The sequence below is a fragment of the Atractosteus spatula genome, chromosome 18, assembly GCF_055471065.1.
Source record: "Atractosteus spatula isolate fAtrSpa1 chromosome 18, fAtrSpa1.hap1, whole genome shotgun sequence".
NCBI classification, from domain to species: domain Eukaryota; kingdom Metazoa; phylum Chordata; class Actinopteri; order Semionotiformes; family Lepisosteidae; genus Atractosteus; species Atractosteus spatula.
The window spans coordinates 13,333,586-13,355,067 of NC_142723.1; the positions used below are offsets into that span (position 1 = coordinate 13,333,586).

The 21,482-nt window shown below is 43.0% G+C and overlaps 1 protein-coding gene across 2 annotated transcripts in view; it reads left to right on the forward strand.

Moving 5' to 3' along the window:
- Positions 1–16,568, forward strand: part of ankfn1b (ankyrin repeat and fibronectin type III domain containing 1b) — a 229,744-nt gene extending 213,176 nt beyond the window's left edge. For both annotated transcript variants that reach the window (XM_088936773.1, XM_088936774.1), the window contains 11 exons: positions 1,478–1,577; positions 2,442–2,574; positions 3,672–3,791; positions 4,559–4,774; positions 7,653–7,819; positions 8,558–8,708; positions 10,075–10,243; positions 11,128–11,294; positions 11,774–11,984; positions 12,333–12,907; positions 14,411–16,568. In XM_088936773.1, coding sequence (XP_088792899.1) covers positions 1,478–1,577; positions 2,442–2,574; positions 3,672–3,791; positions 4,559–4,774; positions 7,653–7,819; positions 8,558–8,708; positions 10,075–10,243; positions 11,128–11,294; positions 11,774–11,984; positions 12,333–12,907; positions 14,411–14,698 — 2,297 coding nt within the window. In that variant the 3' untranslated portion in view covers positions 14,699–16,568. The remainder of the gene's footprint in view (positions 1–1,477; positions 1,578–2,441; positions 2,575–3,671; positions 3,792–4,558; positions 4,775–7,652; positions 7,820–8,557; positions 8,709–10,074; positions 10,244–11,127; positions 11,295–11,773; positions 11,985–12,332; positions 12,908–14,410) is intronic.
- The last annotated feature ends 4,914 nt before the right edge of the window (positions 16,569–21,482 follow it).

The following is a 21,482-nucleotide window of genomic DNA, read 5'->3' on the forward strand; positions in this document are numbered from 1 at the left end:
GAAGACCCAACACTTCTCAACGAGAAGTGCTTGGTGGCAACTTTATACTCCGAACACTTTAGAAAGTGATCCACTCCCAGCTGGGTTGTAATCCAACATTTGGCCAGCCAGAACAGACTAGGCCCTTAGCATCAGTGTTTTATTTTTCTACAGTTCTCCAGAATAATTCAAGCCAGAAGTGTCAACAAAAGGCAGAGCTAAATAGCTCAGTAATGAACATGAAAGGGCACTTTCAGTCATGTATGAGCAGAGATTATGATGACTTGTCGCAGCTGTGGTTAAAGTTATAATGGCTGTCTGAGAGCGGCACGGCTGTGTTGGTGGGGTTGGTCTTTTCACATTAGGAGGTTCGAGTGAGGAGCTGCATTATAGAGTACAGCTCTGAAAGAACAAGAAGAGCTTAATTCCACACTGGAAAGTGGAAAGAAAAACCTGCTCACACCTGAAGAGGGTTCAACGGCCGAAATATTGTGTCTTTCTTTCCAGTTTTTCATCTATTATATGCAGAAAAATTAACATGCATTAAGACCTTGCAGTGGTCTCATTGTAAATGCGTCTACTCCATTCTACATAAGAAGTGATAATCCGATGCTACAGTACTGCAGATGAGGACTGACAATGCGTATTACTAGAAAAGCCAATCAAGGAATTTGCTCATGCAAATATTCTGACCTGGTTGTATCTCGTATAATTCCGGGCAGTTCTACAATGTGGCTGGTCTGTGTTGGCATTTCACATTACAGCTTATAAACTCTCCTAGATCTCTTTGTGGCCTCCTGTATAATATAATAGTATTTGTCATTGGTTACTGATACAATTAACAAGGCAATTATTGTGAATACCCTGTCTTATGAAAAACTGTACAGGTCCACTATTTGGGCACCTCTGCTTATCCTCTTCGAGAATTCAAAAAGTGTGTTCTATGATCATCTTGTTTAACTGCGGGGCGTAACATTTATTAGTGAAATGTAAACCTAGCAGTCCTCCAGTCTGCAATAAAGATCTCTAGAGATATTATGTGGTTGACTGATATTAGCCCTGTAAATTTAACTGCAGACAGACACAGTAGCCATATAAGCTTTCCTGGCTACTGAAGTTCACTTTCCAAAAAATGTATTTTAACACAAGTTCCCCCCCCCCTCCAGAAAAAATCCACATTAAGAGAAAATGTTTTTTTTTCCAAAGGTCTCACAATTTATTACCTGTTGCTGTATGTCTCATAAACCCGTGCCTTTAAAAGGAACTGGGCTGTAAATTAATTGAAACTGACTAGGAGAGCTGCCTGTTTCTCCAGATTGTGTTTTCATAGTGAATTGGGTACTCCTACACATGCCAACACAGGCTTACGCATTTACCCGTGGTCACGCCAGTCAGGTGGCACTGGGAAAGCTGTTTCCCATTAACGTACCAAAACACTGGCCTATCTTTTGAAAACGAATTGACTTTATTCCTCTTTGTTTCATTTTTTCTCTGTCAGAGCAATGCAGGGTACCCCCCCACACACGAAAGCACTCTGTCTCCAAGAGCCTGCGGCACCTTTTCCAGCCGACGAGCAAGTTTGTGAAAAGCCTCAAAAGGTAACAGCCTCTCTTTGGTGCGATGCAAAAGTCTGCTGCTTTGCTCTTTATTTTAAAGATGCTGAGCCAGTGAATGTTAGGTCATCTGCCTATCATAGTTACCTGAACAGTACTGGCAAGTTTGTTACACTAATAGTGGCTCAGAAGACCAGATCTCAAGCCATAAGTGAATACTTGAGTAGTTTAGTTAGATCCTAATGAATGCAATACAGGTACAAATACATTAAAGGTTGCAACAGCTGCCTGACTGCAAGGATGAGGCTGATTGAACTCAGTTTCACAAGGAATGAGCGAGGGAGCTGCTACAAGGGTGCAGGGGTGGTGAGAGGGGTACAAGAGAGATGAAATATGGAGAAGATGACATATATATACACATGTAGGAGAGCAGAAGTAGGTGAGATGGGGATCTAACTTTCTTCCCAAATTTCTGTTCTAAACTCCATAAATCTCATTTCACTGTAGGATGTTTTATGGGGCAAACCCCCTCTTGAAATTAAGGTTGATTCATTCAAGTGGACATTTTATAAAAGCAGCTTAGCTCAAACTGGATCTTCTGCTTGTTCTGAGTTATGTTCTGCGTAGCTGTTATACGTGTTTCTTGAAACTGTTTTCCTAACGATGTTACCAGTTTCAGGGGTATTGCTTTATAACTTATTAGTGTACATCTGACATCTATTAAGTGTGCAGGCTATGAAAGAGAGAAAACAAAATATTTTCTGTCTAATACAGTCCTCAGTTTTATTCAATACGCCACCCAGCTTTTACAGATCCATTGTTAGGTGACCCATGTGAGGGTGTGTTTTTTCACTTGAAGGTTACGGTCTTTCAATGTGCAAATTGACTGTGTTGTTTTATCTTTTGAAGGGGCTTGTACCTAACTTCCATATTGTACAGAGAAGACAACATTCTAGTCACGCCTGAGGACCAGATCCCAATAGTGGAGATTGACGATTCTTACTCCAGTTCTCTGATGCAAGACTTTCTCTGGTTCACCAAGGTCAGGCTTTCCCTCACAAAGTGAAGTCCTACACAGGCTCACATGTTCATAGTTGTATAACCTACCCTGGTTCTGAAGGGTATAAAGCAGATTCATCTCCCTAAGATGTTAGTTGTTGTATACTAACACCCCTTTATACAGATGGATGAACAGAAGCAGTTGGGGATAAAATATTGCAAAGGTACAATATAAAATTGTAAATTGCAGACCTAACCCCATAAGCTTTGCCTTTAGGTCCAGAGTTGCAATCACTCTTCCAGGCTGTCTCCTTAAACCAAGCTTACCAGAACCTGCTCCCTGTTTTAAGGTGTACTGTTTGTGCTAGGGTGTCAGAAAGACCTTAAAAGAAGGGGGATATGTATACAAAAGAGGAAGAAAACACACCCAACAAAATCCCTTACTTACGCATACCTCAAGTTAATATAACCCCCATGTCACTGCCCTACTCCAACATGTGTCACCCAGTGATATAAAAGGTAAATTAAAATCAACTGTCAGAGCTAGAGCACTTCCTAAAGAACTCACCGTCTGTGTATTAAAAGGATGGATCTGTAAAAAGAGACATCCTGTTGGCACTGTCTCTTATACCTGGTTCCTAATTACTGTATAGCCTGAACTTTTTTAAATGCACGGGTTTAAGGAACAACATTTCTGTGCAGAGGTGTCACTTGTTAGTATGTTAAACCTATATATTAGGATGCATATTTCAGATCATTGCTGATGATTTCTCCTAAAGCTTCTGTCAACAGTGTTTATGAGCAAAAGGACCTGAACAGTTGAGTGGGATGCATTTGGACGTAGGCCTGTGTTCACATAGTGCTCTGTAGCACAAAAATCCTGATGGCGCATTTTTAAGACAAGAAACAGACTCCTTGTGTATACAAAAGGGAAAGATTTAAACAACCTAGGGGGAGCTTAAAGTCAACGTCCTGAAAGATATATTTTCCAGTTTGTACTTTATTTATGTTGTTTAACTTAAGAAGGGCTCAGTGTGGGCTCAGTGTGGTGTCGAGTGTTGCATAACGCCCTCTATTTGTGAGTCTGGGAATGTGTGTCTGGGTCCTACCAGGCTTACAGTGCTGGTGTCGACGCTGCAGGTGTCCTGTCTCTGGGAAGAGATTCCTTGGATGCAGCAGTGCCTGAGCCCTTCCCAGTCCTCCTACTCCTGTGCTCTTCAGACGCGGCTAAAAATGTTGCAGGCCGTTTCTCAGCTGCAGGTAACACCCTCTCCCCTGTTCCCTGCCACGCACATCGCCAACTCAGACACTACTGCATTCTGTACTTCATAACTCTTAGCTGAGACTTGATGCTCAATCAGTCTGTCAGTCACAAGAAGGAGCAATGCAGAGTGTCGCAAAAGGACTACAGTATGTAGCAAAAGTGCATTTTATTTAGCAAGAACTGGGAGGTTTGCAGATCCGGCTAAGTCAGACATCTGTTTTGCTGTATGCCTCTTCACAGTCCTTGTGTTACATCCATACAGTATTTAGAAGTTGGCACATCATTCAGAATGTGCTGGGTGCCGGGTAGCATCATGTTTCATATCTTGGTTGGACAGTCAGAATGAATCAGTAAAGGTTTATTCCATGCTGAGAGGAAAGGAAAAGAGACAACATTTTGGCTGTGGAGCCTTCTTCAGGTGTGAAAGCGAAACATTGTGTCTCTTTTCTTTCAGAATGAGCTTCTACCTGTTCCTTTACATCCTAAACATGAATGCCTCATTAACACAAATAGGCATTTCAGAGTTATTATGTAAGGAACATCTTGGGAATAGGAGCAATGTGATGTCCTTATCAGTTTGCTTTCATTGTTTTTTTTTTGGCAAGAATAAACCTGTAATCAGACTTAATATTAAACAACAATGACTAAACATTGAAGCACCACAATGTAACCTGTGTTAGACTCTCAAAAGCACTGGCTAAACACAAAATCTTCCACCACAAGACGCAGAAATTCATGCTCCCTTGACGTCTGTCTGGAACAGGGCATGCTGGGAACGCAGGATCTGGGGCGGGTGTACTTTGAGCCCATCAAGGACAAGCATGGCAACGCTCTGCTGGTGACTCTTCGTGACCTGAGCGCCAGCCCAGGCCTGGACAGCGTACGATGGGCCCAGCTCTGTAAACTTCAGCTGCAGCGCAAGTCGATTTCATCCCCTGAGGAGCCCACTGCTTTGGACATGCTGCTGATCACTCTGCACGTAAGTGACGCAGGAAACAGCACGTCTCCCTTGGTCAACTCTCCTCTCCGCTTTATGAATGCTTTTTGGCATAAGCTAAATCAAAACCTTGTCTGATCTGAAGAGAATATTTTTCCAACCTCATGCATGATGGCAGCTTTCTGTTTGCCAGTGTCTTCTGCTTCTGTGCAATGGAAAGTCACCATCAAGCAATTTTGTTGATTGGCTAATCCGTAAAGCTAGGGTTTGTCTTAACCTGGGCTGTAACTAGATAGTCACGGTTTTATCCCTTTCAGACCTGTGTGGAATGCCCTTCTCTCTTAAGCCCCAGAGAAAGCTGTTAGTACGAAATGGAGGATGTGACTCAAATCAATGTACCTACCTGCCCATAGCAAATTCCACTAAGCCCATGTCAGGTCAGCTTGCTGTTTGCTACAGGCATCTCGCCTCTGTCCATTGGAAAGCTGGCCATCAGCCAGGGACTTAGGAATTTATGTTTGGCAGGTAGGTCAAAAGTTTTGATTTAATCCACTGTCAAAAGTCACTTTTTAGCCTCATATCTTGATTTAGCCTTAGCCTGTGTTTCAAACGCAGAGTTGACAAATGAGGTTAATTGCTTATTCTAGATCCTTCTTTTAACTCATATGTCACTCTTGCAGTGCTGATTGGATGTTTTTTTTTGTCTTTGTCCCTTTTGATTATTTATCCCCTTCAGTATAAACAAAGAGACAAAATAATTGAAAAACTGGCAGCCAGCAAATGTGACTAAGTACACAGGCAACAATGTGCAGTTTTTATTAAAAAATAGACATGAAAAATTCCAGGAATCATTCAGAAAACACAACAATGGTAATAAGACAACAATAAAACAACACATACTGTGTAAATAATAAGACAACAAGGCAATGCTAATAAGAGCAAAGTAAAGGAAAATAAAAAAAATGATAAAAAATTATATTATAACAGAAAATTGAAAATTATTATTGAGAAAAATATGTTTCGCATTCAACTGATTTACCAAATCAGTATGAGTACATATAGCCTAGGCTATATGTATAAAATATGATAGTAAGCTGACTATAAACTCCCAATGGAAATGAGTTTGGTTGAACACTATGTTTCATGTAAAACCATGAATTACAAAAAATTGTCAGGCTTGAACATGCACCGTACACACTGTGGCACTGTGGCAGAAGTGATATGCTGAGATTTTCAGTTTCATGAATCAGAAAGCTTTCTCTGATTTGAGACAGTTATTGGCTTTGCTTTAAAATCTGATCTATGATCTTAATTTCCATAATAATACTCAATGGCATTGCTCAATTTATTGTTTTGCGTGTGTGTTCTGTTTTATGTGTCACCTATACAAGTGTCACCTATTGTTAGAATTGTGTTGGTCATTCCAGCCTGTTGATTGCTGTTTTATAATTTTACCAAGCAGTAAAGGCATGTTGTGGACAAGCTGTAAAGGGTCTAAAAAATATCTGAACATTGGAGCACTAGGTTTTATCATGAATTTTGTCATCTGCGTACAAAATCGACAAGTGTCGACCTATGAATAGTGACACTGGCACCTCTAGACAGTATATTTCCCCACACGTTTTAATTTTGTCTAAGGAACTACTGATAGTAAAGGCCAATGAGATCTTTTTATAGCCTCCATTTTTTTCATTTATAGCACTTGGCTGTTTCACTGTTGCCTAATTGCTTTATTTTGTCATCTGATTTCAGGGATCGATGAAAATGAGTTATTTTCTCTCCATTATAAATAGAATCTAAATGTTTAATACAGCATTTCTCATAACACAGTGACAGCTCATTGCCGAGATGCATTGATTTTTCAGTTTTCTTCACGGCGTATTCAAGGCAAACAACTTGGGCCCTATTTAAACCTTGTCCTCTGTTATTCAAAATACCTTTCAGCAGCAGTAAAGAAGTAAATATGGAAAGTGTTTCAGAGCATGACGGAGCAATTCCTCTGACGCTGCAGAAGCACACAGAATGTGCACATTTATGAAATTCATAAACCACTCATCTCATCTGAAAGACTTCCAATATATCATAGGGGCTATATTTACATTAACCGAAAGGGCACAGACCTGAATGGTGGTCTTCTATAGATGTTTTTCATAAAGATTTGCCTAAAGAGAGAAAGACATTTCCAATACATTTGCCTCCAGGCTCACTTTATTATGAATTTTATGCCATCTTGGAATGTTTCACCAGCATGAGAGTGTATTTTCTGCACATTGTAAACCACTATAACATCCATTATAAAAAGTTCATAAAATCTTTGTGAACATGACCCCTAACCACAATACTGTATTTTATCAGCAATTACCAAACATTACATGCTCAGTTAGCTGTGGCTTTGTCATAAATGTAAAAAATACAAAAAAAAATCTTTTTATAACCTGTGGCGATCCATTTAGAACATTTTTTAACCTAGCCCTAGAGAAGAGAACCGCTGTGTTTGCTGTTTGAGCTCTTATTTACATAAGGAATCCATTAATTACATTAATCACTCCAACTTTTGGAACATTTTCTAAAGGGATTTCAAGGTACCCTAAAATCAACTGTTTATGAGCTGCTCTAGACAGATAAATTAATTTTCAGCTCAACTAAGGTTTTAGGTAATTAAGTGTGAGAAATGGGCAGGTGCACAGATATTGAAACACCAGGGCAACAGAAAAGACTGTGATTTGTTTTTACCCTATACCTTCAACCAAGCAAATTGCTTGCTCTAACATGACCTTTTTAGACCAAAAGGTCTTGTTAATTCAAGATGTCAGGGAGAATTTTGGTTTCCCGATGAGGCTAAAGTATTTCAGCTGTGTTCCTGCATGTTGCATGTTGGGTCCAAAGTAGAGTGGTCACCTCCCGGTGCTGTGTGTTCCAGGAGAAGCTAGCCTATCATCGGCGCAGCAGGCAGACCCTCTCCCCAGGCCTTTACCTGGGCTACCTGAAGCTCTGCAGCTCTGTGGATCAGATCAGAGTCCTGGTGCCACAGAAGCTGCCCAACATGCTTTGTCACGTCAAGATCCGGGACAACCCAAACGTCTCCAGGTGGGATTCCTATGTCTTTCCCCCATGTCCATTTGGTTCCACTAAAGGGCAAGGAATTGTGGGGGTGAAGTACCTTCCTGTTTCGTCTGATCAGACTCATCAAAATGGAATGTGTCACACAACAGGTGCAGATTACCCTAAATCGCTTCCATTCCGTGTCTTCATTCTAACGAATGGGTAATCCAGCGGTTCGCCCGAATCCCACTTAAGGCAGAGTGCAGGTGCGATTTGTATAATGTAGGATGAGCTTTATCGGGGTAACTCGTCTGTCTGAAGAAAATGACAGCCCATTGGAAAGGACAGTGCTGTTGGACCAACACCCCCCCCCCTTAAATAAAGGGGAAGACAGGGAGCTACTGCAAGAATGAAGATGGGGTAGAGGGAGTGGGTTGAAAACGATCCGTGCAAGCTGACCCGTGATATTTATACAAAGGCAGGCAGAAGAGGGTGAGATTAGGGTTTGACCTTCTCCCAGATGCTTGTTTTCAATGTCAAATGTTTTCGTTTTCTGCTGGAGCAAACGAGCAATAAACCAGTTCATCTTAAACGCCAACCCCAGGATCATATAAAACTGCCAACTGTTTCTGTTTCATAGTCCGTATTTGTTCCATGATTGATTTTTGGTTTCTCATCTTGCATTTTTGGTGTAGATTCTTCGGTTGGTCATTGTGGTCTTAAAGGGGAAGTTTGTCTTGTCAGTTGGCTTTGTGGCTAAAATAGCGTGTGATTGGCTGGCAGGGAGGAGTGGGAGTGGCTGTTGAGCCTTGGCTCGTTGGAGGACACGGTGGCGACGGAGCAGAGAGTGCACAGCCCCCAGCAGCTCTTTCTGCAGGACCTGCGCAGTGCCGCCATGGAGCTCATGACGCACATCAACATCCCTGTCAACCAGGTGAGGGGCTGGCTGGTTCACGTCAGGAGCCCTGCCATGTCTAGAGTCCCATTGCATGTCAATTCCATTTCGGGTTTTTCACAAGCTGCAAGCTCTCCCAACAAGAAGAGTAACAGCACCTTGCTGGCAATTTCAAGCTAGTAACCTTATTTTGAATGTGTGAAGTTAAGATACTGTATCATGATGACTTTGGATTTCTGTTTCTATAACCTATGAAGCTTCAAACAGATCAAACTTAGACATAATGGAATTCTTTTCTGCTGCTTTTTGACAGAAGAGTTTGCAACATATGCAAATGTTGCAGAATTCAGCATTGTCTTGTTTGAAGCCATAATCTTGATGGCTGTAATAGACTTATTTTTTATTAGTGTGACCTGACTGCTGTCTTATCTATAAAAAAAAACCTTTCTTGGGTTTCTCGATAATAACACATACAGAAAATATCGGTAACTGGGAAGGAGAGCTGTATTGATGACGTGGACATACAGTACATCTTTCGAGCAGTCGTTTTACAAAAACATAATTTGGCTGGCAATAATTCCTTCGGTGTCCCAGCTCATGCATCTTTACCATGAATAGTTTATTAATATGTGTAAGTACTGAAAATTAAAAATGAGGCTGGAAGACTGCCTGTTTCTTTCAGTCCCCTACAGATTGAGTTTATTTCATCAGGGAAAGCTACTGCTAACTGTGAATTTATGTAGATTTTTAGTTTAGAAATACAGGTTTGGGAAAGCACCCACTCCTGATACACATACATGAGCAGTATCCAACTCTAAATATCAAACCCTTCTTTGCCCATTCACATTTGACATTGTAGGAACTTCTTGGCTCTTTTCTTGTTGTTGGAGATGGCCAACATCTTTGTCCCTATAGCCAGGAGTCCTCTCTATCAGCCAAATGGCTTAATACCAAAATCCAACAATCCAAACCAGCAGTCATTGGTTTCATAATCACCATTAAATTGAAAACGAGCCCAAATTTGCGGGGCTTGACATGATTAATAACCCATGGTGGAAGGAACAAGAATATTGTCCCATTACAGACAATAAGAGCCTAAAGAAAACGTGCTAACTTTAGTTTACGGGTTGCAAGTGACACTTCATAACTATTTAACAAAGGTAAAATTGAAGTATTCATTAATGAAACATTTACATGTGAGAACATGACATTTTTATAGCCATGCAATTAATCATAAGTGTTCTGTTAACCTATTATAGATGGTCATTAATTTATTAGCATAATTTGCATCCCCTCAAACCAATCTCAAACCTTTTTCTGTGGACAAACAATCCCCTTCGACTCATCTCCAGTATTCCGACTGAATTCAGAGATGTCACTGCCGTATTTCCTCTTTCTCAACAAGGCTCAGGAATTCCGTATCTACAGCCAGGAAGTGCTGGAATTTGGCGAGAAAGTGTCGATGCTGTTGCTGTTGCCCCCTTCCGATGATGTGTGCACCGCTCCAGGGCAGAACAACCCCTACTCCCCTCGATCTGGCTTCCTCACCCTACCCCTGCAAATCTTCGAGCTGGGTGAGGCACAACGGCGCCCTCTAGGCAGAGGCTGACACCAGCAGTGTTAACAGTTTCAGATACGGTCTTCTCATTTGTGGTGGAAAACGTTTGTTCACCCTGGTGCTGTAGAGATAGCGATTTAGCCCACTCTTTGGCTACTGATGAACACTGTAGATGACACTCACCTTTAATGGTAGGAAAACGGGTATTTGCAGTGTTTAGGTCACACGTCCTTTCAAAAAGAACAACTTGGTACACAGATTGGAAGTACGCACGGGCCCCTGAAAGAATAAGAAGACTGGTTAAGATTCAGTGCATTTCTTCAAAATTAATTGGGACAGGTTCTTTGCTGTGTTGGCCTGTGGTATTTTTTGAGATTTTTATTGCCTTTCAATCATTAATAAATCAGGTAGTTCCTTTTTGATGATACATGCGTCATGTTTGTCCAGAATTGCGTAAGCCTTTCATAAGGAGCGGAAGACCGTAGTGTACACAAAAAAGATATAGGGAAAGAGAAATGCCTTAGTAAAGTCATGCAAGGGTCATAAGCAATATGAATAAGGTTTGAAGTAATTGAGATTTATACATTGGGTCATAAGTGTAAGTAGTAAAATGTGAGGTTTCAGGGCACAATTTCTGGCAGATTAGTAGAGAAGTGGGACAATCAGAGCTGGTCAGTAAGAAACGCTTCAAAGCATTTCTTGTAGCAGATCTATATAATGAACATTGCAGTTTTCACATGCTTCAATGTGAGTTTTCTTTGTTTTCTACACGGAGTAAAGCTAAATGACTAAATACACTAAATGGACATTTTGGTTGCAATTTTGGATTCTTGCTTGGTCTGCTCCTCTGAGTGGTTTCAGGGTGCCCATGTGGTGATGGTGTGTGCCCTGTCTTTGCAGTGCATTTTGATGCCTACTGCCCGAGCTTTATCGGGCAGTACTGCCGTGTCTCGGCCCTGCTGGAGCTGGAGTCGCTGATGTCCCAACAGAGCCTGCGCGAGGCTTTCTCCGAGTCCGAGCTGCTGGCTGCCAAACAGAAACACCAGCAGGTCCAGGAGCACATGCAGGTGAGACCCACGCCACCCCCACTTCAGAACAAAGCCCACAGACAAGCTCCTGTTTCAGGGGCTGTGGCAAAACTACAGCAATAGTTTAAGAAATATTTGAGCTCCTTGCATTCAGTCTATATTACTTAGAAAACACATCATTTGGATTTGGTCTACTTTAAAAAAAGTGTATTGTTAAAGAAACAAAATACAAAATGTGTGGCAAGGAAAACTGTAGATTCTGTTTAAATCCAACCTGGGTAGGGAAGTAATCATTTAATATTGATTTTAAATGCCTCCAAGCTTAGAGTTAGAAGTAACAGCATGATTCCACACCATACTCCCAGTGCCTCATTTTAAACAGTTTTGAAGGCTTCATTCATGGAACGGCCTTTTAGAAATGCTGCAAGTGGAGAAGATATTTTTCGGGAAGCAGCTCCTGTCTTAAGACATCTCCAATGAGTGAACAGATCCCTCAATGTATCTCTTGGTTTGATCAGCAAATGGAAGAAGTGTGGAGGGAGGCCCGGTGGATCATGGACTCTCTGCAGTATGCCAGGTACAAGCAGCCGTCTGGAGGCGTCTCCCTGGGCTGGATCATCGACTTCTCCCAGGACGTGGTTCCCGATAAGCCGAGCTCCACCTCCTCGCAGCCCGATTACCTGCCCTCCCCGATGCCCTCGCCCGAGACCAGCCGCAAGCACAACTCTGGTGAGAGAATCTCTCTCTCTCTGAAGCCACAGCACAGCCGCCCTCGGGGAAGTCCTTTAGGGGGCAGGCTGTGGTGCGCACGGCTCTGAACCTGAAGGCTGCAGAAGAATATGAGGTTGCAAATGTGAGGAAAGCTGTCCGGCCCATCTAGTTAGTTTGGCTAGATCTGAGATCCAAAGAATCAATTGGCAATTCCATAATGGAAGACGATGATATGAAAAAAAAAACCCCACAATAAAACCCTTTGGTTTTTTCACCGTTTGGCTTGGCTTTATTTCGTAGATGGAGTAGACTATGTTAACGCGTGGCGTCACAGTGACCACTCTGACCTCGATGTTACTTGTGCAGATTTCCATGGCCTCTCGGATGAAGAGGGCTCTTCGGAGGTCTTCCTCACCACGGACAGCGATTACGACTCCAGTCGAGCGCAAAGCCCCCGGGAGCTGGACCTGCTACCCCCCTCGCCCTGTTCCTCCGCCATGGAGCCGGGTTTCTCACGCGAGGGTGCCGGGGGCCTGCGGGACTGCACGCCGGATGTCCTGCAAGCCTCTGAGCCCCCGCCCCCCGAACCCGGGGACAGGAGGCACCCGGCCGAGCTCTTCGACAGCGACTTCATCCTCCCCAGCCGGCAAATCGAGCTCCTCCGCATCACCGAGAAGCGCCAGGCCTTGTGTGTGCGCACCAGCAGCTTGGAGTTCCCCGCGTCCCTCGCCTCGCCCCAGCGCCGCTGGCACCGGCCCTCGTCCGTCGACCGCTGCTCCACCGAGAGGGGGCACCCACCTCTCCCTACCAGGGCCAGGTCGGAGGAGGGGACCACCCGCTTCTTGGAGCCCTCGCCCGGTGCCCGAAGGAAGAGCTCATACATGACGATACGGGTTTATCCTCAGTACCGAACCGGCCTACCCAAGGAAACCAGTGTTAAGGTATGAAAGCACATTTAATCCCTTCAGTTTTCCTCCTCATCCTAATCTCCATCGGGTCCTACAAATTCATTTGTGAGGCCTCCTGAGTGGGTCAGCTTGTAAAGGTGACCACTTGAGTGGAAGGTGGGCTCTATGGTTTGAGCATGATTCTGGTCACTAGCTGACTGGGACTGAGATTACCCAAGCACAACTTGCACAGTGCACAACTGACTGAGCCCCACTAAGGGCACGGTGGGATTAATTGGCGAAGGTGCCTTCCTCTCTCAGTGACCCAGCAACACTTGTGACCTCTTTTTGCAGGCATGCCATGCCATCGGTTAAGCATGCATCGCTCCTCTAGTCTGCACTGAATCTTATTCACAGATGCTGTGCTGCTTGTGATGTGTTAAAAGATGAGTAGTTTGAAGTAGGACATGTGAGAGGAGTCAGCCTGCACTCACCTGCACATTCTCCCCAGTGTGTGATCACTGTTTCATAGCTGAAACACTATAAACACACAACTGGCTATTCTGTTTTAGGAGCATGTTACAAAAACAACATATGATTCTATAAAAAATTATATATTATACAAGAATTATACAAATTAATTTGAGGTACACAAAGTTTAGTGTGTCAGCTTTGCATCAGACAAGTTCATTTCATGACAGGCTTTTATCTAATATGACAGATTCTCCAACAAAGTTACCCAGTGCAGTACTTACCTTAGGCTTCCAACAAATGTACCACTTAAATTAAAACATTTTATTCAGTCTCAAAATTGGTCCTGTTAAAACCTCAGTGATATAAGCTTTACAAGATATCCTATGCAAAATTACATTTTTCAAGACTTATGCATTCCACAGCTACTTTGTTTTAGCTGTGATGCTGTGCGCTCTGAAAGCAGTTGATGTCTTGTTTTTCTAGGTTATGATTTTGTCATTAGAAGTTATGTGGTACAGCTTTTTAATAGTCTTCTACTTCCTGGATCATATCTTCACTATACAGATGCTCTGCTATGTAACTTAGAGAATAATAGTGAAATGTGCATTTACTGTATGTCGAACATAAAATATATTTTTTCTAAAAACAAATTATACTTTCAGCTTTTTAACATCATATGGTGTTATTTAACAGACATTTGGGAAGAGGTAAATCTTGAATTTCTGCTTTCCAGTGATAAATCCTTGCTGGCTGCCCACAACACCACATGCATATTTTGTAGCGCTGCTCCCTCCACCCCCAACTTCACCCTTTCAGCTACCTCCCTGGCTCGTTCCTTGTAAGTGGTATGGTTTGTGACAGTTCTGACCTTCTGCTGTTATTTCCTCAGCCAAGTACGACAACATTTTAAGCATGCTTTCCCTTTATTATCGGCGACTGATTTCACCGCTACTAGAATTTGACCAACTGGTGAATGAATATTTGGTCAGTTCTGTACTGGAACCTAGTTTAGAAACTGTTTGCATTCCAGTTAACTCCAGTGCAGCTCAGCCATGTGCCGTTTGTCCCTCCTGTCGTCCTCAGCTCCGCGTCACACAGAAGACGTCCGTGAGGGAGATGGTGCGGCTGGTGGTGCAGGAGATGAACGAGGTGTCCCGGAGGCTGCTGGGAAGCCCGGAGGAGTTCATCTACAGGGAGGAGCAGCTGGAGCACTTTGGCCTGGTCCTCGTGGTGGACGACAAGGAGAAGTGGCTCCAGGAGGATCTCCGCCCGCTAGAGCTCCAGAACCCGTGGGTCCGCGGGAAGCTGTGCGTGCGCGTCAAGGAATACTCCCCGCTGGCACTGCAATTCAGCCGCGCCACCACCGTTTGAGAGAGAAGGGAACCCCTGTGTCCCCCTGCTTCCCATAGGTCTGGCTCGTCTTTGGAGGAACTCAACTTACTTTAGGCAGCCTCGATGCCGGCCAGAAGTAAACCTCATCTGAGGTTCTCACACGTCTTTACCTGTTACTTTTCCCGTTCGCAGGAGTTCCGACGTCTTTTTGTTTTGTTTTGTTTTTTTGTGCGACAGACGCTGCTGAGACTCTTCCCCCACAATGCAGCCGATCCTCACAAGATCACGGTCCTTCAAATGTAGACATTTGGGGGGTAGGAAAAAATCCAAGACTGGCAAAAGGGATCTGTTCAAAAGGGTTCAAAGGTTTTTCTTTGGAGGGAGCAAAGAAACAAGTGCTCTCAGTTTAGCTGAATCAGCCTGCAGGATAGCAACCACATAGAATGTGCTCGGGTATGAGAAACATTTATAGATGTTTCATATAGTGATGTTACGTGTACTTCTTATATTTAGTATTAAAAACATCCGATGCAGTCAAACGTACACTGTTCTGTGACTGCACCACAATTGAAAACCCTAACCACTGTATTCTAGAGTCTCTCCAAAAGCACTTCTGGAGTGGTGGTGTTGTGTATAGGCGAGTGTCCATTCAGAGATGTAAAGTATCAGATGTTAGCCTTCATGAAGGATTAAGGGTTCTTCCAGTTCAGTATCTATGCCCGTGAGGAGAGATACGAGAGGCCGTAAACTTATACTTGACATGAAACAAATGCAAAGCATGGAGACTGGCTGAGAGCCTAGGACTTACTGACTCGATGGGTTGCCTTTCTCAGGATTGTGGAAGAGGTAAGAGGAGCTGAAACTCTTGAAGAATGAACTGCACCATTTACCAAAGAGACTCTGAAAACGCTGGTTAAACGTTTATTGTTTCTCAGACAGTTGTGACTGGAACTGGCAAAAACAGGTAGCTGTATTGCAAACAAGTTGCAAGCAGGAAAAACTCAAGAGAAGCAATATTCTTCTTCCAGATCCTTTTTTGACATGTGTAGGAAGCCTTGAATCTTCCTGAACTTGCAAAGACGCCGAAGATGTATATCATGCTGTACTAGTCATCAGCCTAGATGTTTGTATTTGTGTTTGTTATACAGATTAGTGATATATCAGTTGCACAAAGTTAGGGGAGTTATTTTTTTGTTGTTGATGTTGATATTCTTTCATTTTGTAAGTTTAAGTACTTGCGTTAGTTATCTACTGAAGTAAAAAGGAGTGTCCTTTTCCTTCCCTATTCTTCAGACTCGGTGTCTGAATGCTTGTTTTAACCTACAATACTTAATCTGTCTGGGCAAAGAGGAAGCTCTGATTGTTTATTTTGACTTCTAAGAGCTCTGTGTTTGCTTCTGTGGGTCCAACAGAAAGACGTTTTGTTGTATACTGATGTTTATTTGTAAGAGACAAGTCTTAGTTCCACTGACACAGTTTCATTATTGTCTATGAACTTAGATGTATCCTTCAATTTCTACAGTCCATTTCAGTTTTACTGTAGGGATGAGCTACACAATCTATAGAAACCAGATGTGAAGGGGAATTCTGACAACAAACTACAATGGGGATATAAGGTGCTTCGCAGTCTTACTTGAGCAAAGTTTCAGTTACAATTTTTATTTAATGCTGTTGACATGAAGCCTCTGTGCTATTTAGGGTAACTGAAAGGGTCCAAGTTAGCTAAGACTGCAATGAACTACATTACAATATCCTGTTTTTCACCTCTAACGTTTTACGACATATGAAGATGCAGAAATCTCTGCTTCCCACAATTCAGCAATCTGAGCAGCCCGGTTCATGAAGAAGACATGACATCATTTTTTAAAGTCTATTTTTATTGGATAATAAATGAATATTATTAAAATTATTAATGTGGATTTCATTTTTTTTTACTATTTTGCATATCTTGTAGAGTCTCTATATAAGTCTATGTAAATATTTTGTATTTTGTTTTACACTTACTGTTTCCAAGCCACCCAAACAGTGAAGTTTGGACTACCTGGATATTAACTTAGCCTAAGCCTAGATCTAAGCAGTGAAAATACGTATTTTTATTTGTTAAAGGGACGAGATGTGTTCTGCAGTAATTTAATCCATAGAAACAAGTCAGTTTTGTACTGTATTTCTTGATAGCGACACATATCCTTCATTGCAAGGTCACTGTGAAAGTCATGTTTAAACACAGTGCACCCTAATTTTAGCATGCCGTCAAAACGAATACGCACTGAAATCACTGTATCTGTCTGTCTATCCCTAAGAGACAAGTAGAGGCCTTTCTGGAAGGTGGGAAGATGAAATCAAGAATTGAGCTAGATAAGGACGGTCCATTTCATTCTCTCGGTAAGGCCTTCTTCACGCAGCAAACAGGCCATTTGCCCTGGATAAATTATGAAGATGACGTATTTGTAGAAACCACATTTCAAGGACTAATTACATATTTACATGATATGTTAAGAAGCCGTGGTAGCTCATACGGCAAGGCATCTAGCTGCTGACTGGAAGGTCCCGGGTTCAATCCCAGGTAGGGGCAAGCGATGTAGCCTGCTCAAATTCCTTCCAGACGGCTCCCAGGTCCACTCAGCCTGCTTTCCAAATGAGTACCGGGGTTAATCCTTCGGGGGGTAGTAGGCCAGCTGGAGTGTGATGCTTACCACATCACCTTCACCTCCAGTGTTGGATGGCTGAGAAAACATGGTGGCCCTTGCCACCTGTTCCCCCATTGGCCTTTATAGCCTGAAAAGGGACCTACTTATCTTTTTACCAGGATGTGTTAAAGGGACGAGTAGCTTGAAGATGGGTGTGTGTGGGGGAGTCTGCTTACAATGCCTCATTCTCTCCTGTATCCAGTCCTTCGTCCACAGGGATTGGTAGCTGTGTGCCAAGATGTGAACAGCACACAAGTGGCGATTCCAAATTGAGTTGGAAGTCCCAACAAGAATCGTGGATTCGTGGTAATTGTGATACCTAGAGTGTGACTGACAGGTCTCACTTTGATGAACAGAGGTGGAACAGTGCTTGCAAGTGTATTTGAACCCATGTCTGACCCTCCCCCCCCCCCCCCCCGTCAACTCAGGTTTGACCTTTTCAGTAGCTTCTGATTGGCATCTATGTTTTCTTTCTTCTCAATGAACTGAAGCATTGAGGGAATTGTCATTAATGCCACTGAAAGGAGCCCTTAAAGGCACTGTGAATACCTCCAGGATTAAAAATCCCGGGATGCTTCCCATGGAGGCTCAGCATGCGGCACCCTTCGCCTTTAAGAGCAGTACTTAACCATTTTGCAAAAGTAATTTAAGAATTGAGCCGGAATTCTGACACCTCCTAATTTTAACCTGAAGACTCCGGGAAGAGCCGTGCTAATTTTAGCCCGGCACATCTCGAAATACTTTTAAGAAAACATTCCGAAAAGTCTGGGAATAGTCGTGATTCGCACTCATTAAAGAAATTCGGTGGAGTTATTTCGTCGCTGGTGAGCTGCCTGGTTTGTCTGCTGCTGGCTGCTTTGAGAGGGAAGTACATTTTTTTAAAAAAAGGAATGGGGACAGGAGTTGTGGTGGCAGCAACCTGTGTGAAAAAGGAAAGCCGGGTGTCGGATTATACCTGAACTCAGGAAGTGCAGATAATCCGAGCCCATGATCTGATCATCTGATCTACCTGCTTTCAGGAAACATGCAGAACCTGAGCCCGAGATCAAAACGTTCCTATTAGGGCGGCTTTTCACAATATCCAGACCTGAGATCCGATCCTACCTGAATTTAGATTCTTAAGCCTGCGACGTGATCTTTCCTGCTCCTTCGCGGTTTAGAAACTCACAGAGCAAGACCTGTGCGTGTCCTTCTGTAGCTGAATAGGTCAGCTGTTAGGTAAACCATAAATACTTCTAATCAGGTGCTTACCCGGTACGTATGAGCTGTACAAAATGCATCTACCCATTTTCTGTGGATAGTGCTTTTTATCATGTCCATCCTGTTTGCAAAGCCTTCCTCATCACTGGTATATTTAAAGCTTACAAAGCAAAATTACAGTTTGACAGTATCAATTCCGCCACCAATCAGGACTTTTGCTGTAGAACCAAAAGGAAAAAAAAACGAGTTTGCTTTCACAACCTCACAGGAAACGCGGATGTTCTCAGTGTTGAGAGAGGCTGGTGAAGCAACAGCTCAGATAAAAGATTGTCTTTACTCCAATCTCACTGCTCATGAATTTAGTCCTGGTGTAATCTGAGAAACGGGACTGGCTACAGTACGGTGCAGAGCCAGCTCATGCTCTTCCATGCCAGCCAGCTATGCTGAACTTGAACCATTTGGCAGCGCCTAAGGACAAAATCCGAGAATGCTAATGCCAATTTTAGAACACAATCCCAACATTAAAAGACACAATTACCATATCTGAGGCCGTGGAAACCAAGCAGGACGACACCCGCCACGGCCAACACAGACTGCTCGTCACCCTTTCCAGCAAAACCTTTTCTATCCTTATTAATTACAGATGCCTTCCTCTTAAATACACTCCTATAAATTGCCTGCCAATTGTCTTTCCCTACTCAGGCAGTGTTAAATAGACAGCACAAGGCGTGGCCCTTCCTGGGATTTTAACCAATATTCCAGGCTCTTTGCAGGAGCTGGATGCCAATGCCAATTCTTGGGCATGTCTGCTTTTATATGCAGTTCTGGCATTCCACAGCACATCTTGGGATTGGAGGGCACATCCTCACGTAAGACCGTTAAAACTGGGGGCTTGACCGTGACTCTGTGTCTTTTCGTTCCCTCCATCTGAGGAATTCTAATCTAAACTGAGCTCCGATCAAGGGGTGAGGGGGTGGATGGTGCCCATGTCGGACGTTGGTTTCGCTGGGTAATGAAATGACTTAAGTCAGTAGGCTGGGGTTAGCACGGCTGTAATCCTTTCCTGAAATGATCCCACCCTGGAGACACAGAACAACAGTGGAATGAGGCTTTTAAAAAAAAAATCTTAGCCTTCTGATATAATTAAGCACGCCAGCAGAAGCCCTCCTTCAATCTCATGCTAGATATCTGTGCGTCATGACCTACCTCTTATTATAAAAGATCTGATAGTACTTAAGTATCCTTGTTTTAATAACATGAGTTTATCTTTTACAATATAAGTCTCACACTGATCAGACCAACCTCAACTCCAGCGTGGAAAGGCTACCCCAGACATTCAGGATAATCCATTTCAGTACTGCAGTACCTTCGGATAAATCATTTCTACAAACAGGATAGAAGCCAACCGGTGTCATCCTCACAGAAACTGTTGCGTCTGTTTCTGGATTTTGGATATATTGGATCGATTTAATCCAATGTGCTGGGGCCAATTGTATCCCTCCCATTACAATGGCAAATCAATGTCAGTATGAAATTGATCGGGAAGCGTGCAATGACTCCAATGAGAAAAAAAAAAGACTTTTTATAAATCATGCCCGAGCATATTGCTGTGTCAGGTTTTTAATAAAGACTTTTGAATTGCCCAAATTGTATTTTGCTTAAATACATTTGAGTAAATCCGGCACAGAAATATGAACTTCTCAATGTCCTGTCTCTAATGCTAAAGAAAATCTCCCTCAGAATCTCTCTGCAGAGCACTCTTTGAGGCTTATTCGTTTTCTGCTTCTCGTTTATATATGGGATGATTTGTTTTATGAATTTCTTAACATTCTTATCTCGATGTGCCAGCAGGAGGGGAAGATTTATATGACGGCAGACATAACTAATCCTTTGTGCAGGATCTGTCACCAGAAACCAATCTTCAGTTTAAACTGAGCTCTCCCTCATGCCCCAACACCCAAACCATGGGTGGTATTTTTCGGAAAGTTGTAAGACACTGCAGGAATCTCACTTAACCAGTTTTCAGGGAAATTGTTCCAAAGGGAGCTTTCCTCTCTTCCCTGCTCCAAAGGCAAACGATCTCTGCAGGAAAGCAGCTGACAGTCTGTTCCCTAGTGTTTCTCCTATTTAACAGCCAGGCTACTGTAACATTTTGTAACATTTAAAAAAAAGCCCGCCTTTATAGATCAACTGCGTTAGGTTTAGGAATCATGTAAGTTTCAATAGCTGCTTCACAGATCACCTGTTTTTCCTAGATTTGCCTCAACACTGAGTACAAAAAAATGCGGTCAGCCTGTATATTACTACATCACGCCTTTCTCACTCGAAAGCCTGTAAACCTTTAAAGCACCTATAAAACACTTGGCAAGGCCTTTTTGAAGTTTTTATGAAGATCTGCCTTTATTGTTCCCCAAAGATGAGTCCAGCTCCACTGGCGCCTCTCAGCTTTCTATAAGTGCCAGTGAATTCAGAGGAGCAGGAGGGGAAGGGGGGGCTGGGATGTTTGTAGAGTTCCCAAACAGGGATGGGATGAGAAAGCATGTGGAACTGAATGTGCCTTTGTGTCTGCAGTGTGTGTGTGTGGGGAGGCTCTTTTGGAGGACACGGCGGAGAGACTTCTTGGCCTTTTTTTTTTTCTTTCTTTTCGCTCTGCTCGTGTTCCTAAGAGCATTTAATTTGATTAATATGATTTGCGAGAATGAATATTAATCTGCCCCCCCCTCCCGCTGTTTCGCCAAGCGGAACTGTCGAAACAGGACTCTGAGCAGAATTCCAGTTCTGCTTCTTGAGTGCATAAAGTCAGTGGCAGCAAACGGGTAGCAGTTTGCCTTGACTGAGGCACAGCTGGCTCTGACCAGTGAAATGGACCTGTATGTGTGTCTTGCGCGGTGTCTTTTAAAAGCAAGTGATGACATGGTTCATTAATATTACTAGAA